This window comes from Musca vetustissima, unplaced genomic scaffold (genome assembly GCF_032173495.1).
Source record: "Musca vetustissima isolate MV318-11 ecotype Yass unplaced genomic scaffold, APGP_CSIRO_Mvet_v1 utg32687, whole genome shotgun sequence".
Taxonomy (NCBI): Eukaryota; Metazoa; Arthropoda; class Insecta; order Diptera; family Muscidae; genus Musca; species Musca vetustissima.
The window spans coordinates 132,584-145,619 of NW_026874970.1; the positions used below are offsets into that span (position 1 = coordinate 132,584).

Below are 13,036 nucleotides of genomic sequence, written 5' to 3' on the forward strand. Positions count from 1 at the left end.
CTGGAAAAACACATATGCTTACATTTGTTTAGGTTTAAATTCATACAGTTTAATTCGCACAATTGAAAAAGGCTATTTAAATCATTTTGAAGTAAATCATCTTGCTTCATGGAGTTATGGGTGATAAACAACTTGACATCGTCAGCATACATTAGCAATTTGGAGTGGATCATTGCATTTGGTAAATCATTTTTGAAAAGAAGAAAGAGGAGTGGCTTCCTTGGGGAACACCGGAGGAACATTAATGGATTTGGAGAGACAATCATCAAACAAAACTACCTGTGATCTATTTCGCAAATAAGATGATATCCATTTAAATAAATTTATACAGAAACCAATTTGATTTAATTTATATATTAAAAGTTCATGGTTAACCCTGTCAAAAGTTTTACTGAAGTCAGTGTAAATTGTATCTGTTTGATTACGCTGAATAAAACCTTTTATGACGGTTGAGGAGAATTGAATAAGATTGGTAATGCTTGAGAGGCCACTACGAAAACCCTGTTGATATGGACTTAAGATTGGCAGAACTTTATGAGAAATTACATCAGTAATCAGTTTTTCGAATAATTTTGGAATTGCACTTAATTTAGCAATTCCTCTATAATTCGAGACATTAGTTAAGCTACCAGATTAGTGTAAAGGAACTATATAGGATTTCTTCCAGAAGATGGTTAAGCTACCAGATTTGTGTAAAGGAACTATATAGGATTTCTTCCAAAAGGTAGGAAAATTACTATATTTCAGGGAATAATTACGTGATATTTTGCAAAATCTTACTGGATGTTGTCTGTTTACTTTTCTCAGTATTATTTCAAACGAGAATGAAAACAACTTACTCTCTGAAATAGAACTTACTGAGTAAATTAGTCTTGTGTCGTTCGTAAACGACCTATTTCAATTGAACGAGTCAGTCACTGAACGAGTGAACGACATAGTTCAATGTTTATTATTGTCGTTCACTGAACGATTTTGTTTACCAAACGTCATCGGTCACTGAACGCCACAGAATTTTATTCTACACCTCCAGTGTCGTTCAGGAGTGCTCTGGCTTTGACCAAAAGAAAGGCGTTAAATAAGGTCAAAATTCTTTGCGGTTGATGGAACTGGCAGCTTAAATGTAATACCAAATTAACTGAGCAACCATTTGAACGATATAAGACAACTGAACGAGGTGAACGATCTAGTTCAATTTAAAAAAAAAAAGACTTAATTCGTTCGATTACTGTACTGAACGAGATTGCCCAAGACTAGAGTAAATGTTACTGCAAAAGTAAGCAGACACAACTATTGTCATCATATTCATTCAGAATAACTCATTTCCCCATAGCGGATTTTTTCGCATTCGAACGAAATCAAAAAAAAAAACTGCGAGGTGTTCTTCAGAATAACTAAAGGGAAGAGTGAAGAAATCTACGGGGAATTGATGTGCAGAACAGAGCTATTTTAATTTTCTTTGATAGCTAAGTCCCAATTAAGATTAGCCGAGTTTACTTGCGGCAAGTCTTTGTTTGTAGGGGCAAGAGAGAGGGGCAAGGGGAATAGAAATGGAAAAAAAATTGCACATACCGGTAATTTTCTGGCAATTCGTTTTGGGTATTTCGTATTTGTTGACATTTTATATTTATTTAAATGTGAAGAAAGCTATTTAACAAATAAAAAAGAAATCTTTTTGAAACCGAATTGCCTTGTATAGACGCATTCAAAAGAGAACGATAAGAATTGCCTAATCTAAATCAGGACTAATACATTTTTTTACTGATAGAAGCCCCATTATTAGAGCGTTTCAAAACTGACGATTCAATGGTGTCTTTAGATCTAAAATATTCCTTAATTTGGTTTAATTATCCATAGTTGTCGTCGGCAACTACAAAGAATTTCATTAAATATATATGGAATGTTACTGGAACCACTGACTGATTCTCAAGGGTTCTGATTTACAGTAACTAATATTCGACTACTTTTTTAAATTTTAAATAGAAACCTTCAATTAAAAATGAACAATGAGCGTTTGCCAATTTATGACTGAACTAATGATTATTCCATTTAATTCCAAATATTTAAAACTTCCACGGAATATATGGCTTTCCTTATGAACAAAATGAGATATTGTTCTTTGAAACTTATTAGCCTTTGGATTTTTTATTTACAATTCAGTGTAGGTATGTTATTTTGAATTGATTGCATTTCTTTGTATGGCATATTTACTTACAATGACTTTTTTTCAAATATTCTTATAAATTCTCATAAATAAAAAATTTGCAAAAAAGTCATAACCCTAACGTACATATGTTGTGTTGTGTGTATTCACCCTAATATACATGTTTGTTTTCATTTTGTCTCCAGCGAACATCTCAAGGAGTTACAAACAAAATTACAAAATGAATATGTCCACAATCTTTCTTAGAGGGTACTTTCAAAAACAACAATTGTATGTTTAAATATGTGTAACTCGGCCTCATACGAACAGAAAAGTACTATGGCAAGTATATACATATGTATACGTACGTAATTCGTTACATACATCTGTGTGTATTAAACTGGTTTCAACACCCAGAATATAAAACTGCACACAAGAACGTGAAATTAAACACTCACCAATCAAATATTGGTCAACATAAATATTTTACTTTTGTTTTTGCAAAATAGTCAGGCTGAATCCCAGTTTGTTTTTTTTTATAAAAAACAACTATTTATTAGTGGGGAATGTATGGCATTGCCCGTCGAGGGGTAAGGCAGGGAAGACTATAGTTTCGGATCTCGCCTGTGATCCTCGTCAGTTCCTTTCGTTTCTTGTTGGGATATTCTCCCCAGAAGCTATTTATTGTTTCTTTACAAAAAACCTTTCATACCCAAATGTCTCTTGTGACAATTCGAAGTTCTTACGTTACCAGCGATACGACCTCAATGAGAAGTTCGTTTCGTTTCGCGCCCGATATTTTACGCATTTCAATTCTATTTGGCCGGTTTTCACATAAAGTACGTTTAGATTACGAAATACTCTCGATCTCAATTCCATAGCGTATACGTCACCTTAATTATGTTCACAAATCCAGTGGATTATTTTTAACGTGTTTGTGGATCGGATTTTGCAAGATTATCAAATAAAATTGTTGTGTTTTTTAATTATGAAACAAACAAAAAATTGATTTCGTCGTTGGATAAAAGTTTGTTATGTTTTCTAGTTGAATGACTTTTTCGACCAGCAAAAAATGTTTGACATTAAACTTAATATAATATAAACATGTGTTTTACTCTTTTTATCCGAATCATTTAAAATATTTTCAATATATGCCATTAGCAAACAAAATTTCAAAATACAATTGCAAGTAATAAAATATACTACAGAAACATGGTATAATTATTACAAGGTAGGGCACAACTACCAACTGATTACAATTTTTTCTCAAGGTGGCTTGTTAAATCAAATCAAAATACATATTTTGTGTATGTGTGTGTATTGTTTTGAATACAAAGTCAAATAAATTCAAAATAAATTGAAATATATTCAAGTTTAATTGAAACGAAAATGGAGTTTTCAACACATGAAACAAACATTTTATGGTATTCCCTATTGGATTTTGGGAAGAAATGTCAAACAAACACAAACACTTGTTGCGTATATTTATTTTATTTATTCACCTCAAGCTGCCCTACCTTGTATTATTTTACCATGCTACAGAAATTGATTTTGATGACATGGCATAATTATGGAAGGTAGTCTCATTTGAGAACATGATAATGGCAACCCTTTTTAAGTTGTAACTTACCAAACAAATTCAAATGAAATGAAATATAAAACTCCTTGTACATTAGAACTTTTTACCGGGTTAACCTACTTTATGAGGATTTATTTGACATATATGCAAAGGAAATGACAATTGAAACCCACTGGGTTAACGAAATCCGGTTAAATGTAAACGTACTGTAAGTTCCATACAATTTTATGTATTACGATTGACATATTTTCAAAAAAATTAACAAACAATTATTTTCTAACGCTGAACATTGTTCCCAGGAATTAACTATGGATGTTACAACTTATATTTAAAAGTTTTAAAGGCTTGGATCTTCCAAAAATTAAAAAATATAAATTATTAAGCAATTTATGCCACAGAACACACCCTGTGTGTACATTTTGAAAACTGAATTGGTCTGTTCGCGTAATGCAAGAATATACTATTTTTTACTACGATAATACTTTTTTCCTTTATGACAAAATGTTGTCGAAAAAATTGGAAACATATGACTTGTATAATTATGCCATCGATACTGAAATACGAGGTTGCAAAAAAGTCATAACCATAATGAGCACACATCCATTAACCACATTTTTTTATTTCTTAAATATTAGTGTCAAAGTTAATTTCGGAATACTTATTAAGGATTGAGTTGGAAAATGTAATTGTGAAAATTGTGCCATATGTTCGCCATTTTGGTACATTTAGTCCCCTAAATATTAACCAATCATCTTATTCGGCAGGACACATAGAGTGACCAATTCAGTTTGGTGTTTTTAAATTAAAACTATTGGGGCGTGGGAGCGAAAAAAAAAATAAAAACGTCGTTAAGTTTGTCCAGTTTGAACTTTTAATACCTTCCACCATGAGGTGGACATTTAAAATCGTTCGGAATTTCCATAAGTGGCGCACTATCCCATGGTCAATTTTTGTAACAATTTATAAATTATATATTGCTAGCTCTATCATGATTTCAACAGTCTGGCCAAGGTAGTCTCATTTGAGAGTTTGATGTGGCAACCCTTTTTAATTTGGATCTCATCCAAGAACTATTAATAAGGTCACTCAGGTAGCAATCGAAATCGGAAATCAGCTGTTTTTTCTCAAGTCTAATGGTCTCCCTGGGTGACCTTATCTATAGGCCTTGATCTCATCTGTCAATTTGAAATAATATGAAAAATACATTCCATAACATTTTATGTATGTATGTCGATTGGCATATTTTCAATAAATTCAACAATATATATATATATATATAAGTTATAGATGCAGGGAACTTCAAAAATATTTATAAATATAAATGATTTAGCAATTTTTGCCACCGCACACATTATATGCGTACATTTCGAAGGAAGATATTTTCATTTAAATTTTGAAAGCTAAATACTGTCAAAGGCACATTTATGAAAAAATTGGAAACATGACTGCATGAGACTACCTTGTATAATTATGCCTTGCAGACTGCATAAACCGACATTGAATTTTATTCCGATCAAGGTGTATTTAATAAGGTGTAAGTGACAATCATATGGTTTCAAACTTTTTTCTTTTTGTTTGTAAAGTAAATTGTCAAACACATTTTTCGACGTTACATTTTCATTTCAGTTTAAAATATTGTTTTTAGCTTTCAAATACTCATTCATAATTATTAAAAATGCGAATGTGTGTAATTTGTAAAAATAAAGGAATTTGTGGGAAAATACTACATGGTTCACCAAAGAGTCTATGTTGTTCGATTTTCACGAAATAATACTTAATCTTGAGTTGAAATCCGTTCATCTAAATGATGCACCAAAAATCCAAAGTTTGTCTGATGGCGACGAATTTGTGCACAACATTAACATATGTCTATATAGTCGGCCCGTCCGTGTTTTCCACACTGGTTTTCTTATGAATACTAACTAATTACATTGATATTGTGTTACGTAGGTCTATAGCAAACAAAGTCCAATTGACCACCCAACTTATCTTTTCTTTCCGAGAGATTTCGAATAATATTTAACGCGTATGATTGTTCTTAACACAAATATCTCAGGAACACAAGGACTATTTGTGATAACATTTTGGAAATGATCCGCGACCGGACTGGAAAATTGATTTGTACAAGCAAATTTCGCACCGACAGAACTTGTATGGTTAATATCTCAGAATCACATAGATTATTTGTGAGAAAAAGTTCAAAAATGTCCGCAACCGCGCCTTAAAATTTGTAAATTTAAAATTATGTAAATTGATTTGTAAATCAATAATCGTATCGGCCAGAACAGCAAATTTATTCTCGTTCTTTCGAAAAATAGTTTTATTTAATTCTTCAACATTCGTTATTATTATTAATTTGTTTTTGTTTCTTCATGTCAATAACTAATTGTCAGCATGACAATTTAATTTCTATAACAATAATGTTGTTTTTGTAAAATGTTAGTTGTTGTAGCTGATGCATACACCTTATTAAATACACCTTGATTCTGATCAAGAATATATTCGTTATGGGGACTCCGGTGAATAGTTCAATCTGTTGCAAACGGAAAATACACTTCACCTTTTGGTGGAGGGTAAAAGAATACAGAAAATATAGGAAATCGTCCGGCAGAGTACAAAACATGTGCTCATAACATCGAAATATCAGCGGACTAAAATATCATTTGGAGTTCCATGGAACGTGGAATATATAGATATATAACCAAAAACGTACATGAAATGCATGAAATGCAAAAATCGAGTGGAGGATATTATAAATATTGAATAATATTTCGTTTTTAGCCACCATTTTAATGCTGTTAGAATAATTTAATCGTTTTTAAGATGACATGTATTTGTAAAATGAAAGAAATCAATAAAAGAATGTTCGTAAAATATAAATTCCCAATGGAAATTAATATTGATTGTGTTCTACAATAATGTTTATAGAATACCATTTGAATTGATCGTTCTTTTTTGCTGTGGTTTTTGGCAATTCTGACTTTTGAACCCACGCCAATGTACATACATCATCCGTTGGGTTGCCTTCCATGGGTAATTGGAATGAATGTTTTCTTGTCAAGCATTTAGTTTAGGCTGAAATTTGGACGAGTACAGACGACCATCCATCCGTCCATCGTAAGCCTGTCGTGCTGTGATGGGATTTATAATTGAACATCAGAAATTCGATGGAGAACAGTAAAAAACGTTCCTTTGCAGATAGCTGCTTGATTGTTTTTTATTAGATTTTAATTATTTATGCATGAACCCACATACATAACTACATTGATGCATAAATACGAAAACAAACACAAACATGCATGCATACATCCATAGGCATGCAAGACGAATGCTTCGTTTCTAATTCATTGCATTTATAATTGCAGGTGTGTTGTGGTAGCAATTATTTTAGCCATCCTCTGTGCCTATTCTCTGTGGAAGAAACGTCGAACACTTTGCGGCTGGGGTTTCAACGAACATCATGCACAATCTGAAGGAGATTCTGCTGGCTCGTGTTACGCTCCCCCGCAGTACAGCCGCTGTAATTCGTTCCATCATCCCCCGCCACCCTATACCGAGGTAAGTGCTCATAAATAGTCAAGGTGTTGCTGGAAGACAAACAAATGCTCGTTACTCGCATGCCATCATGAATGCACCACAATTCAAAGGACCAGATCAAGTGTAGCCATTAGCAAGGAAATTATTCATTCGTAACAACAAAATAACTGAATAACATTTTTCCAAACGAGTGTTGGAATATTGGAGGTGGTTGTTTTAACAACTCTCCTTGATATTGTCAAGTGGCGACGGTAGTCGATTTTGATGCACAAAAAAAGACATGAAATTCGATTTGCTGTTAAAATCTTAATTCTTATATTGGACCGAGATCTGGAATGAACCTTTGTTCTCATATGCATTGACACGCATTCGACCAATCGATTAGTAGCGTTGTAATTACGAACAATACGAAAGTTGAATGGTAAAAGTTGCAAAGTTTGGTCCTGTTTTTTTTACGGAGAAAACATAGTGTAACCCCTTCTTAGGGAATATCAGAATGCGATTTTAACCTGTATATACCGAGGATGCAAAATGCAGTACAACTATTATTTTTAAGTCACTGTGTTAACCATACGTTAAAATTTTTAATCAGAATGCTAAGTACAGACGGCCAACTTAACTTGGAATCGTGTCTCTGTTTTTACTTCATTTAGTTTTGCTTTTACAAAACATTTACATTGTACTGGTTTTACTCGTCGGTCGTAAGAATATACAAGTATATGCTAGGATTTTTTTGAATAACAGACATACCTAAAATTCAACTAGCTTGTTCGACGTTTTTCACCACAAAAGTAGAACACATGTATTTATATGAATGTTACCGAAAAACGTCGAACGCACAAAATGTCATTTTTATTAATTTCAATTTCAATATGCAATGTAGACAGAACAACAACAATTCAATATAATTTTTAATGATTATACAAGTACTTACTTACTTAGCTGACTTGGGACAGAACGTTTGTTCCAAAAGCCGAGCTTTTAAATGCTTTTTGAGCTGGGGCGTTCTCATTCATTCTCACAACATGACCTAGTCGACGAATTCGCTCCGGCTCGATACGTCTGATATTGCCGATGTCCGAGAATAGCTGGTACAGCTCATGGTTTATTCGACGGCGATATTCACCGTCGACGCAGATCGACCCATAGATCTTCCGGAGAATTTTTCTCTCAAACACTCCAAGAGCTGCCTTATCTGCTTGCCAGGTACCCATGTTTCAGATCCATATAACAGCTCGGGTAGTATCGGCGTCTTGTAGACTGTGAGTTTGGTCTGGCGAGAGGTGACCCTGCTTTTGAGTTGCTTACCCAGACCATAATAGCATTATAGTGGTATATAAAATCGTTCACTACCTCGAAGCTGTAGTTGTACTGGACGTCTTGCTTCTCGCCATGTACTGCCAGGCCCGTTTTGGCAGACTCCTTCTCAATTTTATCAAAGGTGGATGTTACCGCTTGCAAAGTTCGACCCATTATGTCGATGTCATCGGCATAGGCGTGTAACACGTGCTGTTTGGTGTACAAAGTGTCGCACGACAAACTGTCACCTTGTCTGAATCCTCGTTCGGTATTGAAGGGCTCTGAAAGGTCCTTTCCAACTTTAACTGTTGACCTTGTGCCAGTTAAAGATATCCTGCATAGCCGTATTTATTTTGCAGGAATGCTAAACGTAGACATAGCTTTAAACACCTCTAAGCGGATTAGGTGTCGAATGCGGCTTTGTAGTCGACGATTAGGTGGAATGTTTCGATGTATTTTGGAATGGAATGTTTCAATGTAAAATGTCATTAACCCATGGCTTCAGTCGTTCACACGGCGCGCTGGATAGCAGTAGACTTATTCCTCTATAGTTGGCACATATCGTCTTGTCCTTTGCTTATGTTCTCTCCATGATGCTGTGTACTAATCAGTTGGTACATGCTCCTGATCAGCGTCTGTCCACTGGTCTTGAGTAGTATGGACCTTCAGAGCCCTTGAATAGATAGCCTATCGGCACCTGCTGCTTTATTATTCTTCAGCCGATTAATTGATATTCTGACCTCATCTTGGCTAGGTGGTATACAATCTATACCGTTATGTCTTATTGGTTCTGGGGTATATTCTTCACCGTTATTATTTGATACCAGAAGCTTCCTTCTGGCTGTATGTGTCACCAGGTTTGCTTCGTCATCTCTACAGGAGGATGTGCCCGCACCAATGCCTTCGGTTTCGTGTTTAACTCGTTGGTAACATTTTCGGACTTCATTCTGACTCCTGTACATCTCTCCTTTTCTCACGATAATTTTCTCTTGTATTGCGTGTTGCTAATGTTTGCAGGGCTGCCCTATACGCTGCGTATCATTAGCACACTCCTGATCTACCATTGGTTTCTTGATGGTGGTCTTTCTTGATTCTTTGCCATCTTTATTATTATCCGGACAAGGAGCGCTTTGGTCAAGCAGGTGGGTAAGATGAGAGGAGGAGCTTCTTCTCTCTGTTGTGTTTGCAGCTTTCAACGTCGAGTTTCCGTATTGCATTAGATCACACTTTGTTGCTACATTAAGACGGTTGCGTGCCTTGGCTGCCACAAGGTAATCGTCCGAATTGATATTCATGCCGTCCGTCTACAACAACATGGTCAATTTGATTTCATGGAGGCTGAATTTTCCGACGGTGGGGTCAAAAATATTTTCCCTTCCGATTTTTGTATTAAAATCGCCCAGCAGAATTTTAATGTCATGGCCAGGGCAGCGGTCATGTGCTGTTTCTAGGCGCTCGCAAAAAATTTATTTGGTCTGTTCATGGTTCAGCATGACAGCATGGATGTAGAAGTACTTCGCTTTAATACGGATTATAGCAATTCGCTTATCTACTGGAGTGAATCTGAATACGAGGTATTTTATTATACAAGTACAGTTAACGACAAATACGTTATATCGCGAAAATTCGCTATATTGAAAAGGCTAATTCGCATTGAAAATGCGTTTGACTGTAGTTTATTCTTGCCAGCAACATTCAATGCATTAACATAAACCATTTATCAAAGATATACATACATACAGCTGCGAAAAGTAAAATAGCATCACCCTTTCAAGCAATACTTAGAAAAGCGTATCAACTTTTTTTAAGTTGTTCATTTGGCGGTCGTTTGACATATTCTCGAGAACCTTTTTCCCCATACAGCACAATCTTACTTTCATCTGTCCCTAAAACATTCCTGTATGTTACTATTTACAAGTTTTGTATGTATTTTCATTTTAGGTGACATCAAAACCAGATCTCTACCCGTTGGTGTTCACCTGCAATAGTGATAATGGTAAAAATGGTTCCAGCTATCTAATGGTGCAATATTTTCGCAATTACATAGTGCGACCGGCTGGTTCACTGTCGGCAGCCAGCACAGTGGATTCGCTTAGCTCTAGTTTTATATGCAACATAAATGAAGCAAATACGCTTGTGCCGCCACCGTATTCGAGGGCAGCCAGTCCGGAAATCGGTTTCAGTTCGCACTTTCAACAGCAGTACATGTTGCCGCGTTCAGCATCGCAGCTGGTGTGTCAGAATGTCAGCAACGGCAATTTCATGGCGGCCACCAGTAATGGCGCCACAAATGCACCAAGTGGGAATGGCCAATTCGAGTTGAACAATAGCCCGCAAATGTACAGTGGTCGTTCCTCTAGCACCCACTACGCAACGGTCACAGTTAATGCAACCATGAATCGAATAACCAATAGCACAACTGGCTCCACCGGTGACCGCAGTCGGGAGAGAGTCACTAATTTTAATGGAAATCAGCACGATTTCGAAAACACCGTATCCTATGATGATGCGGCTGAAAACGACGAACGCACAAACGATAATATTAATGCCAATGTGATAAATTGTAGTAGTAGTAATGACATACGGGCCCTGCCCAACAGCAGTGGATTCGCTCAGTCACAGAGTGATCAACACTTCCGGTACATAACGAACAGCAACAGCAGCATTAGTGATATTTTTGTAAACAATAGTTGTGCGGCAGGAATTGGTGGAGGCGGAGGTTCCAGTCGAGTAAACAGATCCGAAAACTCATCCACTGTGGGTTCGGTATCGGGAGCCGGCGCCATAGTTCACCCTCAGACAGGCGGAACGCCAGTTATATATAGCAATGGGTGTATTAAGCCTATACCGCTGCATCGAGCCAGCACCAATCCCAATCAATTTCACGTCGAGGCGTCATCGAATAGGGAAACGGTCCTGTATCAATCCAATAATTCAATAGGTGGTATTTCAATAACAGTTCCTACTGGAATCGAAGATTCGTCACTTCTTTGTAATGACAACGAAATTAGAGACTTGCAGCTCCTACGACGGAGCTTGGAAACCTGCTGTCAACTGCTGCAACAACAACAAAAACTTCCGCCGAGTGACTCTCCGTTGCGAATGAATGACTTGACCAAGAAGTACATCGATGAGGGGCTGTTGCGCAGTTATGTGACCTCTGGGACGTGTTCTGGCGTAAGTAGCCTGGCCAATATAGGAACACCGAGTTCGCCGCCTCAAGCTACCAGCCCCACGGGGGAAGTGAAGGAGATTCTCGACCAAATTCGGCAACTTCAAGAAGGCGTTACAAAATACGAGGAGGATTTGGCTTTCCGGACGGTAGGTCGACCAATTCTACACCACACTTTGTCTTCACCGGCACCATCGGCAAAAATAAATGATGCATCATCTGCCAATATCGGAGGGAAGCTTCAACGCATCTCAACTATGCCCGAACAACAATCATTGGCCGAAGCTGCCAAGGTTAACGTCTTAGTTAAGTCATCAGTGGCAAATAACTCGCCCACTAACTCATTAACCTCTGCACCATCAACGTCATCTGTTTTGATGGGGTCACAGCAACCCAATAAACCCGCGATTAGCAAATCGTCTCTAAATTGCAATGCCAACGCGGCAACTACGTGCAGTAGTTTTATATTTTCATCGGCATCGAAACGACCCTCAACGCTGCAGCATAGCAAAAAACGCTTCTACACATCGAAACCGCCCAATAAGGCCATGTACATTCCAATGATGGCCACGAACCAGATACCATCTGGTAGTCGTTGTACCATCCTAAAGAGTCCCGTTACCAGCGTAGTTAATTCGAATTTCTTTACGAATAGAGGCAACCGGCAACGCAAAGGTTGGATTTCACGATCTGCCCCAACAACACCGGCAACACCGTTACCTCCCAGCTACATGGATGACGACAGTCCACTCTTAAACGAACACGACGAAGATCAAGAGGGCGAACAAAATGCCGAAATGGAAACCTAGTCGTATTTTGTCCGACAAATTTAACGAAAATACGTTTGAATAATAGCACACCTTAAGGTCCAAATCAATCAATAACAACAATAATAACTCTTTTTATGTTAAAAAAATAGTGTAGAAGAAAGGATTTAAGTTCTCTCCACGTGCATGACAAATATTAAAAGACAAAATATTTAACAACGATTGAAAAGAAAATATATTAAAAATGACATCGTCATAGTAATCGACTATCAGGCTCGAACCTTTTTCAATGCGTTGCGAACTAAAAGACCCACATTCTCACCTTTATAGGGTTTCTTGAACGTGCGTATTACGCAAGTGTGCAAGGACCCAAGGTTTAGGCATTAGGTCATCCCATGGTACAATTATTTGTCAAAAAAGCAATAATACAACTCTACCTTCTCTAATGTCAGAATAAATAAAAACAAATGCAACAAGTCGTTCTGTTCATTGGACATATTTGTAACATTTTACAAAAACGCAAAAATTTAATGGAATGTGAG

The 13,036-nt window shown here is 36.6% G+C and overlaps 1 protein-coding gene across 1 annotated transcript in view; it reads left to right on the top strand.

The window, feature by feature from the left end:
* LOC133337490 (uncharacterized) overlaps positions 1–12,548 on the top strand; it is a 30,824-nt gene extending 18,276 nt beyond the window's left edge. Inside the window, exons 3-4 of the mRNA XM_061545710.1 lie at positions 7,085–7,277; positions 10,497–12,548. Coding sequence (XP_061401694.1) covers positions 7,085–7,277; positions 10,497–12,536 — 2,233 coding nt within the window. The 3' untranslated portion in view covers positions 12,537–12,548. The remainder of the gene's footprint in view (positions 1–7,084; positions 7,278–10,496) is intronic.
* The last annotated feature ends 488 nt before the right edge of the window (positions 12,549–13,036 follow it).